General features: G+C 46.3%; 1 protein-coding gene across 3 annotated transcripts in view; it reads right to left on the bottom strand.

The window, feature by feature from the left end:
* Positions 1–8317: 8317 nt before the first annotated feature.
* LOC149336344 (solute carrier family 2, facilitated glucose transporter member 10-like) overlaps positions 8318–11245 on the bottom strand; it is a 93470-nt gene continuing 90542 nt past the window's right edge. For all 3 annotated transcript variants that reach the window (XM_089552834.1, XM_089552833.1, XM_089552832.1), the window contains exon 13: positions 8318–9619. In XM_089552834.1, the coding sequence (XP_089408960.1) occupies positions 9544–9619 (76 nt within the window). In that variant the 3' untranslated portion in view covers positions 8318–9543. The remainder of the gene's footprint in view (positions 9620–11245) is intronic.

Genomic DNA, 11245 nt, shown 5'->3' with positions numbered 1-11245 from the left:
TGTCTACTATTTAGCGCTGTTTTTTTCTTTCCTGAACGCAATGTCACACCAGCTAGCCCCAGCAAAAGGTACTGTTAAGAGTGGGTCACACGCTTTCGTGTGCGTAACTAATTGTCGTGAGGTAGTCCCGCAACCTAGCAGATATTTCGCCTTACGATTTCAAATGGACGCTGAAAAAGTCTTCAAAACTGCTCGAATGACTGCAGTTTCAGAGCAACTGTTCTGAAAACGTTGACCGTGGGCTCTGCCCCGTTGGAGGCAGGTGCTTACTGGTCTGTCGTTGCTGGCGTATACACTGCTAGGATGTCTACATGAGTTCGATATTCCTCAGAAGTTATCGGGGACATGTATTCGGTCTCGAGGATCTTGGAGGCTGACGATGCGCAATTCGCCTCTCTCACCTCCTGAATGCGTAAGTACTAGCGCTGCAATTATTCCGTTTGGGAGTTGATCAGCCTGGGCGAAGCTGGTTGATGAGCCAATAAACAGATGCACTCGAATCACTATAGGAGGTCACTTGGTGTTCAACTTCATGACATAAAAAACAGATCGCAGTGTTTATTTCTTCGTGATCAAAAGACACACTGCATAATGCCTGTTGAGCAGCCAGCGCAAGCTGACAGAAAAGCTCAGCGAAATCGAGCTGTCAATGATAGAGCGATGTCTTAGAGCAAAAAATTACTTCATGTAAATCTCTCCTGAAAAGGTTAAGGAAGCTGCATATTGTTTACGGAATTCTCTTAGCAAGACCGCTCTTAGTAAGACCGAAATAGACTTAGTTCTATCCCTGTTTTCTTGCATCATTGAATAATATCCAGAAAAATTATTTAAAAAAACCTAGAAAAAACCGCCTCTAAAAATTTCCTCGAGACAGTGTGTATTTCCTTTCTGCGAAATATTATTTAGAAAATTTTCAGAATTCCTGAACCCCTGAGTATTTTCACGAGTTTTCGTTGAAGAAATAAGAAATAAGAAATTTTTTCTCGTACTCGAAACAATTTTATTTCACTAAAAAAATGAAACTTCTGCAACGTCACATTCCAAGAAATTGCGAAGTCCTTCATCACTGTTCTTCGTGAACAGTGCAGATGCCGTCTTTTCTAATTCCCCTGGCGGCCTGGAACAGTCTTTGCGCATTCTACGGACTCATGGAGCCAAATGTTGCACGCATATATACACTCTGCATCGCATGAAATGCGGAAGCCACCTAAATCTGCTTCTAGGTCGAAATGCCTTTCAGACCTTTCGCACAAAGTAATTCGGATGGGCAAATGCTGTAAAGCCTCTTTCATCTGTGAAATTAGGAGCAGCACATCACAGGACACTTAGAAAAAAGTCTTTTTTTGATGGCACAATGCCTTTGTTCTATTGTGCAATGTAAAGTATTGCGAAAGCGTTCAGCTGTTCGAAGATGGTTTGGTTTATTGGGGTTTAACGTCCCAAAGCGACTCAGGCTATGATAGACGCCGTAGTAGAGGTCTCCGGAATAATTTCGACCACCTGGGGTTTATTAACGTGCACTGAAATCGCACAGCACTCGGGCCTCTAGAATTTCGCCTTCAAGAAATTCAACCTCCTCGGCCGGTATCGAACCCGCGTCTTTCGGGTCAGCAGCCGAGTGCCGTAACCACTGAGCCACCGTGGCGGGGAGCTGTTCGAAAAAAGAGGTAAAAATCTGGGCCATCAAGTAGTTAATGCAATACCGCCCACACCGTCCTGCTGGTCAGGTTACGTTAGCCTCCATATTCTTGGCTGACAACCATAGATACATTGCTCCTAGACTCCTGAGCAACAACATATTACAAAACAGTTCTATGGTTAGCTCTCTTGCAGGGTTCTCGCGACGACCTAAAATTGTAACCAGTGGCGCGACTAAGCTGTTCGGCGAAGAAATGGTTTCAACATGCTTCTCACTGGCCTCGGGCCAGCTTTAGAACAGTGCGACGTCTTCTCAAAAACAAAGCTGTCGCTAAGCGCGGCCTTCGGCGCTCAGAGCGATTGCTAGCCGCCACTGCGGATGTCCGTTTTCCATAGGCGCTCCCTTCACGGCGACATACAGGAAACGCGGCCTCAGAAAAGACACATTTGCACACACGGTGGACGAGGTTGAACAAAGCGGAACTTATTCCACTCTTTTTTCTGCAAGTGCGCGCAGCAGTCCTTTCAAAGAGAGCGGCAGTTAGTTTTATCCCTCACTTGAAAGAACCGAGCATCTCCTGTGGCGCCCACAAGTTCCAAAATTCTGGATAAACTCATTCAGTTTGGGTTGCTGCCGTGATGTGCCACGTGCATTTCAGCATTAAAATTTCTGATTTAATTTTGAAATGGATTGTCAGCGCTGTAGTATATCAGAATACAGCTAAGACGTGCTAACTGGCCGGCTGGTTAACTAATATTTAATAGTTAACTTTCTAGCTATCATTTTTAGGCTCTTTAATTATGTAGAGGCGTGTAACCCAAGGTAAAAATATCCGTATCAGTTTTAGCATTTCGAAAAAGGAGTTACCCTCGGCACTGTGCCCCAATAAATTTTGGCTATTTCGACGAGTTTGTGCATTGCAGAGGATGCTTTGGCTGTAAGCTTCTCGAAAGCGCATGTATTTTGGCGCGATGCAGCCAAAATTTATTGGCCTCAGTGTCGAGGGTAACCGCGTCTTTGAAATTCTAGAAACTGATATCGGTGTTACTTATAGTTTCCTACACGCCTCTCAATAATTATGGGGCCTAACGGTAATAGTTACAAAGTTAACTATTCAGTATTAGTTGACGAGCCTGCTAGATAGCACGTCTTCGCTGCATTCTGATGTTCTATACCCAGCTGACAATGCTGTGTTCTTCTAACTCAACAAGCCAATTTTTAAAAAAATAACTGTGTAAAGAATTAGGTGAAGCGCCCTGTATATTATGCAGGAATCATGTTGTAAGACATATTCTGTGGCGCGTAAGAACATCAGACCACCGCAATCAATGTGCTCCCTCAGCAACAATTCGAATTTAATAGTTGTCTTACATTAAAAGTGATAACACTCCCATTCAGTGACGCGGCGTTCGCTACTGGCGGTCGACAGATGGCACTAGTCACTGAAATTTTGAGAAGCGAGGCATGGACAATGATTTGGAACATGTAAGGTGTAGTCCCAGCTTCTTTGACAGAGCTTTGGAAACCCGGTATAGTTGTAGAAAGCAATGTTCACGGCTGCAAATCGAGACGCATGGGATTTGTATAATGTGCATCACTGCACCTTGAATTGCTGTAAAGCGTAAGTCCCACTGCGATTGCCGCTGAGGCGTTGCAGGTTGTGCGGAGTGCGATTGTATGCTTCACTCTTCGGGAATATTTCTCCGCATTGTTAAATTTCGCTACGCGGTGCTTTGTTTTTCATTGCAGCGTGGCTCCAAGGATTCCTTACAATTAGGGCCACATTTAGTTTCAGTGCGAAAGCAGTACTTAACGCGGTTAAAACCAACGAAGAATCTTGTGTGAAACATCGGAGTAACTCGGATAAGCTCGGTTAAAACATTTTGCTCTAGTGTGTAGTTGCTCCACTTTCCGTTAAAATCGGCAACTGCCGTATGCGTTGAAATTCCACAGGGGGCCAGGCCTTAGTCATGTTTCCCGTCATGCCTTTCGCCTGCTTTCCTTGGTTTGCATGCAAAAATTAAGCCGGAAAAATGAAATTTATTTCATTTAAATTTCATTGAAAAATTCGCACCGCACTTGCAAGACGTAACTGGGGACAGTCAATGGTAGACAAGAAAGATCATTGACTGGATGAGATATATACGAAAGAAGCCGGAAATCCCCATCTTTTTCAATCATAGTCGAACTGTACCCTGTCGCGGTGGCTCAGTGGTTACGGCGCTCGGCTGCTGGCCCGAAAGACGTGGGTTCGATCCCGGCCGCGGCAGCTGAATTTCGACGAAGGTGAAATTCTAGAGGCCCGAGTGCTGTGTGATTTCAGTGCACGTTAAAAAACCCCGGGCGGTCGAAATTTCCGAAACCCTTCACTACGGCGTCCATCATAACCTGAGTCACTTTGGGACGTTAAACCCCAATAAACTAAACTAAACATAGTCGAACTTTGAAGTGATCAGGATCGAACGCTCTGGAGAAAGGAGTCATGAGACGCTGTTTTCCAAGTTTGTTTACGCGAACACATTAGCTGTAATGGAGCAAACACTACTGTGGGGACTCCCCGAGCGAAGGGAGTTCCCCATGACATCGTGACAGCGAGGTTGAGGATGCGACGGCGTGACAGTACGGAGAACATTTATGTGCTTCAAAGTCGCAACCTCGATAGCAAGAAAACAAAAACAGCGTCGGGTCCAACCTGGGCCTACATGTATTATTTACTCGTTGCTGAAAGGTATAAGTATTCATATCCGGGCTAATAATGCCAATACGTTGCTCTCAGGGATGTGCGCAAGCTTCCAAGAATGCACTTCCGAGGGTTGCAGCATGCGAAAGAGCTGTGTAGAAAGTTTTAATCGGTGCAACTGATGAAGGCGGAACTTCTTACATATACTTGACCCCTCTGAGAACTTGCGCCTACTCACTACTTTACACATACTAGACCTTTCTGAGAATCTGCGCCTACTCACTATGTCAACGTCATTTTCTAGGCACAGGTGTCTTCCAAAGGCATCGCTCTACAACACTGGCAAGCCAGCTTAGCTCTGTTCGGCATTTATCGGAGTATATTTGTTGGCTTATATTTTATACATGCGCAACGTCGGGGAAAATACAGGACGCAATAGTTGTCCCGGTCAGTGTAGGGGAAAGCGTCCACTTCCACCGCCTCCACATTACTTTGACGACTGCCGGCGTTTGTCGTACCAGTCGTGTAACAGCACGAGTCACTGTTTTTTTTTCCTTGCAACACACTCAAGGCTATGCCCACATCCATTTTAAGCAGCAAGTTTTGCAGCCGGAGTACCTCGGGAAGTTCCAAAGTATTTGTCAACGAGTGTAGCAGCCACCGCTGAGTATGTATGCATGCACAGTACGGTCCATTGTTAAAGGGAACATACGATCGCGTGGCTTCCGCGCTTTGCGAAGCACTGCTGCCCAGAACGTACGAGAATTGACAGCGCAAAATGTATGCACAGTAGGCATGGTGGCTGGTCTTTCTGCGCATCTCGAGCATTTCATCTCGAGCTCGAGCATTTTGCGCCGTCAGTGTTCCGCTCTAATATGAGGAGCGCCTACAGTCTTCTCCAACGCCATAGTTTCTATTCAGTTATTATACTGTGTGTTCTTTAAGTTGCTTCGGTTCTGCTGTAGTTTGTAACCTTGCATCCATATCGTTGGTTTAGTGGCTGTGGCGTGCAGCTGCGGAGGGCGACGTCGCGTTACTGAATCCCGATCACGGCGACAGCGTTTCGATGGAGCCGAAATGCAAGATCGCCTGTGTGCTGCGCGATATCACTGCACGCTAAAGTACACACCAGATGGTCGAAATCATTCCGGAGCGCTCCACATCTCCGCCTCTCATAGCCAATTGGCAACTTTGGGAAGTTAAACCTCACATAAAATTACAGACTGCGACTTGACCGCAAGCATGTCCTTACCTGGTGCCCTTGTTCCTCACCCCTTCCCTCTATTTCTCTTTTCCATTTTACCTCTGCTCAACTCTTCACTGCATTGAAAACTAGCCAACTGGAACACATTTTGCTTAACCGGTCTGCCTTCCTCTTCCACTGTGCTTTGTATATGTTGCGCTACTGACATTAGTTACACCGTCTTTGCGCCGTGATTCCAAACGTGGCTACCGCTTATCAACTTATGAAGAGCTCGAGGCTATTTGGAGCACGCCACTGCGTTCACTTTTGTCGTGCTGCCACTCGCAATGGTACCTGGCACAGTACTCAAAACACCTGGCGCCGCATGCAAGTTCGCCACCAGCTGCACGCAACAACAAAGAAGGTAACGAGGTTACCCCAGTGTAGCTTCCTTTTTGCGATGCGGTTTCTATGGGATCCGTTAATGGGACACTTAGCGCCAAAGCTTTTTGATCGTACCACTGGTGGGACTCGGTTTCAAAACTCGAGTATGCTCCTGGCCACTTTGTGTACCTTATGAGTTGGGCAACCAGCAACAGGCGGGGGTGCCCTGTTAGTTTTCTTTTTTTGTTTTCTTTGCTCTGAATGTTGCAGGTGCCGTAACAGTTTTCCAAACAGCCAGTTTTGGCCCTATTAGAAAGATGTTTTGATACATGGCTTCTATGCGAAGTTTTGCTATCGATAAACTGAGGGAACTCTGGTTAACGCCGCTCACGTTTGCTCACTGAGAAGACTATGGTGTCAGCGGGACCACCACACTGACTTGTTCCTCTGCCAAAGGAGGTACCGATGCAAAATTATCCATACACCATTTTGATAATTGTCGGCAGTCAGTGGGAGCTACATTTGGCATCGGCGAACTGATGGAGCCGAATTTCTAAACCGTATTGAACGTTGAACCTTTCGGGACTGGCTTAAATTGCGCCCTCGCTTTTAGGAATCATGATTACCGATTACGATTTGGTAACAGTGCATGGTGTTGCCAAGCAACTAGTCTTAATGATTTAATAATTGGACCCCTACTTTGCTTACTCCAGATGAGGCCCACCCTTCAGCCCCAAGATATTGTGACAAAGTGCGTAGCCGTCCCATACGTCCCAGTAGCAACGTTTTGTCTGAAACTCTATTGCCTGTTCACAGACTTGCGTTTCCCGAAGCTTTGTGCAGCGAGCAAGACCGTCAGAAATCCCAGCCGTATGTGGCTTTTTTCAGTGCAGAACACCTTTACCAATAGTGAGCAGAACGAGCTTTAAACAGCGAAACGACCTCCAGCTGCACCTAAGCGAGTGCATGAAGAGGTGTCTGTAATAAGGCCGCAGCCACACGCTTGAAAAATGTACTTCTGCATTTATTTATCAAATTTTTTGCCGCCATTCTATCATTTCAGCGGGTCGGCATGAGATCAAGTAAAATGCGGAGAAAGTAGCTCGAAGAACACGAACAATGGAATTATTGCTACTGTTTGCCGCCGCAAGACTGCAGTAAGGCCAGCTGTAGCATGCAGCTCAATAGGCAGTTTAGAGATATGATGCCTTCGGTGCACCTGTTGCTGACTCAGGTGTGGTCGGACGCTGCTAGCATGTGTTTTTATAGCGGCACCGGCGAGGTGTCGTTCGTGCGGATGCTGAGATAATAAGTCACCTTCTGATGTTTTTGGAATCTTCGCTCTATACTTTACCGCAGGAACTTTCGTTTTTGAGCGTCATTTTAAACGCACAGGCAAATTGTGCATCGCGCAGTTTCAAGTCTCCTGCTTACTCAAACAAAACACAAGCCCTTGTTTCCGCAAATTCACTCGGCAGTAATTTGGAAACAGTGGTTTATGTGTGGTTAGTAACGAAACATATCGCGTCATTGAAACTAAAAGACAAGACTTTCAAACTAGCTTCAAAAAGGAGCACCTTTGCCTAGACGGAGAATGAGGTCACCACCTTAGTGATTGACAAGGGTCGAAATTTGGGCAAGTTGGTGTCGGCTATCCGTTACATGGGGGTGGCCCAAAACCACGATGACCAACAAACAACAGATGCATTCACCGCAGGCACTAACTTCCGACTGAAAGGTTGACAAAAGACCCAGGCGAACGTTACTTGAGAGGAACAACAGGCGCATCCGCCAAAAAACCTTATTTTCTTTCACGTTTCATGGCTGATGAAGGGGCTAACTTCTGACTGTAATATTAGAGACGACCAAGGCTAACGTTACATGAGAGGACCAGCGGGCACATGCGCCAATATGCCTTGTTTTCTTTAATAGTTTTTGGCGCATGCGCCTATTAGTTGTGAAGATGGTTACGGATTTTTGTGGCGCAAGGGCACCTGGGGTCGAAGAGCGCCATGGCACAAGATGTTTTCGACTACTCAAGGTGGGTTAGAAGACCCATTTTCCAAGCATTTCACCCCAGATAAGCCGACCACTTGACCAGTGGAAAGCTTGTACTCATTATATCACCGGTGGGTACCCGGCGGCACTGGGGTTCGAACCTCGCACCTCCCTCATGCTAGGCGGAGCGCCTGTTAGTCCTCTCAGTTCACGTTCGCCTTGGTATTGTGGAAGCCTTTCAGTCGGAAGTTAGTGTCTGTGGTGTGTGTATCTGTGCTTTGTCCGCCGTCTTGGTTTCGCACTACTGCCGAAGGTACACCTTAGTGTTTGCTATAGGCTTAGTTGGTTGAAAAACTATCGCCAGATAGACGCTGTAGCGGTTGCGTAACATGTTCCTCATCTTGCTTCAGAGAGAACAGTCGACACGGACACGTTTGAGCAAACTTTTTATTCGTTTTGTTTTCCTCGCTTGCTTCCTGCCGCAGTTCTACAGAGATGCTGGTCCAAACTTAACAAGGCTCAGTAATAGTAACTTTTATATACATGGTCTTAAAGAAAAAACTGCCTAACAGATGTGAGTGCATGCGTAATGAGAATGTCAACGCAATACCTTTCTTTCGCGGTATAAAACAAATAGAAATCCAAAACATTTCAGGCAGCGCAGCGCTGCACATTTCATTGGATTCTACGTCAGCTGCGTGCACAAACTGCCCACAGTTCCGAGGAGAGTTCCCTCAGCTTTTCAGCTGACTAAATCGGAAGCCTTCCTCGCTATGTTTGGGCTTATGACTGCACTTATCATTCGTAACTATACGTATTATGTCTCAGAAAAAGACTAGTGTCTCTTTCGTTGTCACCAGCTTTCGCTCTGTAGCATGCTTGAGCAAAAAGTAAGGAGTTTTCGCAGCTTAGTTCCCTCAAGAACTTGAACCACGTTTATTCAAAAGCATAGCGCAGTGTATTGAGATGCGATGCATTACCGCTAGAAGCTATACCCATAATGACTCGACATCGCAACAACTGCAATGAAAGCTCGTAACAGGAAGAAAGCTGCCATATCGTTCAAACTTGACCGAGAAGCCCGCATAACGGCTGTCTTCGAGGCTGTCGACCGCATGTAATTTTTTCACCGTTCATCTGATTGAGCGCGATAACAAACTCAAACGGTTTCGTCGGTGGTTCAAGCACGCTGCGAGCATCTTGCGAGATATGCGGAACTTTTTCTCACGAAAGACTACTCTCCTGAGTCGCCTGGCAAGGAGAGATCGAAATGTCTAGAAAAAGGAGACGCCGAGATTTTGTTCGGCATGACGGGACGGTACAACACAAACCGGAGAAAACGGCTTTTCACCCTATACATTTAACAGCGCTTTTAGCATCACGTGGCAATTTCAAAACACAGTCCAGAGTGGTCTTCTAGAAGAATTCCGGTAAGTCTGTGTGTACACTATATACAGTCACCTCACCAAGTGCACCACAAAATGCTCAGCGATGTTTGCTGGGCTTTGTACAGGTCCACGTTACAGGTTCACGGTGTCCGTCGCTGTAATCGCTCAACCCATGCGCAGAGTGGTGCCAAGTTCTATGCACCGTTTTTTTTTTTTGTCGGTGGAGGTTCTTGGAAGGAAAGCACAGTTCATGACTTGTGCACACTCTTCTTCAGGCAGCGCCACGAAGATTGTAGTCCGAAGCAAGACACCACCGTGCCGGGAGCAGTGTCCGCCACCGGACCAACCTGCGTTTCAAAATGGAATGATGAGATCAATACACGAACTGCCTACTCTCGAGAAAAGTTAACCAGAACACGCATGATCTCTGTACAAGACTCAGTACGCAATACGCAGGTTGCAAAAAAAAAAAAAAACACGACGCTCGTCCGAACTTACCCGAGCTTACCCGAGTTACTACCCGAGCTTACCCAAGTAACTCGTGCAAGCTTGAGTAGTAATTCGGGTTGCTAGGCAACGGCTCAAGATCGTACGTGCCGTTTTTGCCAATACCCTTGCGGTGTTAGCTTGTTGTTAAGCGCTTGATTTAGCTCGTGCCGACTCCCTAGCCGGCAGGACGCCGTCATGAGCTGTGAAACCCAGCGCCTGTGCGAGGGTGGTGCCCTCTGGGTGTGTAGGCGACAGGATGGATGGATGGATGGATGGATGGATGGATGGATGGATGGATGGATGGATGGATGGATGGATGGATGGATGGATGGATGGATGGATGGATGAATAGGAGCGCCCCCTTTGAAACGGGGTGGTGGCAATTGCCACCATGCTCAGCTTTTCTTTATTTATTATTTTTTTTGTTTACTGTGTTGGCAATTCTCATTAAGATTCTCCATCAACTTTGCCTACGGTTTCCTACTATTCTAACCTTATTCCACATCTCTGCTTTTCAGCCACCAATCCTCCAATCGCTTTTTGCTGACTTCCACTGCAGATTTATTTACATGACCATTGTTATCTTTAAACCCTAGGGCTTCGTAATTAACAGGAGGCAGGAGCGCGGCGCCATCTGTTGGAGCACAGCTGAAGCGGTTGCTAGGCAACGGCGACTCAAGGACGTTTGGTAGCCGCACAGCCACGAGCATACGCGATGAGTCGAGATGGGCTCCAGTAGTGTTGCTTTCGCAACAAAAAAAAAAATGTTGGCGCTTATAATTACGAAACGAAGATTAGCCTCGCTATCGAGTACAAGACACCAAAACTAGAAATAAACCGAGCTTCTGGAGCTGCAGAAATAAGAAACGGACCTAAAGCACGTCTACGTAAAGAATGACGGCCGCAAGTGTTATCTCGGGCATAGATGGACGAATGATACTGACCTAGGGGCCTTTGGAGATCAGTGCTGGCTCTTTTAGCAGATACAGCTATAACTGCGAAAGCACCGCTTGGCTGTTTGTCATGAGTGCTCACTGAATAATCGCGCAAGTAGCGAACATTCTTCAAATTATTCGTTGTATTCGATTTCATTTTTTCACTATTCGATTCGTATTCGATGCGGTTTTCAGCTAAACTTTTCGTATTCGATACGATAGCAAAAGTACACTACTCGCATTCAATTCAGTTTGAGAAAAATACTATCCGCATACCCCTGCTCACGTGAGGTTGGAGGAAGTGAAATATAAACTAAACTAAGTAATAACAAAGTGCGGAAAGATGTGAGAGTCAGGCATTGCATCAAAGCGGATTAAGACAATCGGATTAAGACAATTTAGATCGCATACGACAATCGTGATTTGAGCGTCAAACTTCGTTCTTAGTGAACCAACGCAACACGACGCCGCCAAAATAAAAGACGGGACGAAACACACAACCCGTCTTCCCGTCTTCATCTTTTGGCCTCGTTCTGTTGCGCTGGTTTA

The sequence above is a fragment of the Amblyomma mixtum genome, chromosome 7 (genome assembly GCF_055824585.1).
Source record: "Amblyomma mixtum isolate Tamu chromosome 7, ASM5582458v1, whole genome shotgun sequence".
Lineage (NCBI taxonomy): Eukaryota > Metazoa > Arthropoda > Arachnida > Ixodida > Ixodidae > Amblyomma > Amblyomma mixtum.
The sequence above is the reverse complement of the archived record's forward strand: the minus strand, read 5'-3'. Positions and strand labels throughout refer to the sequence as shown.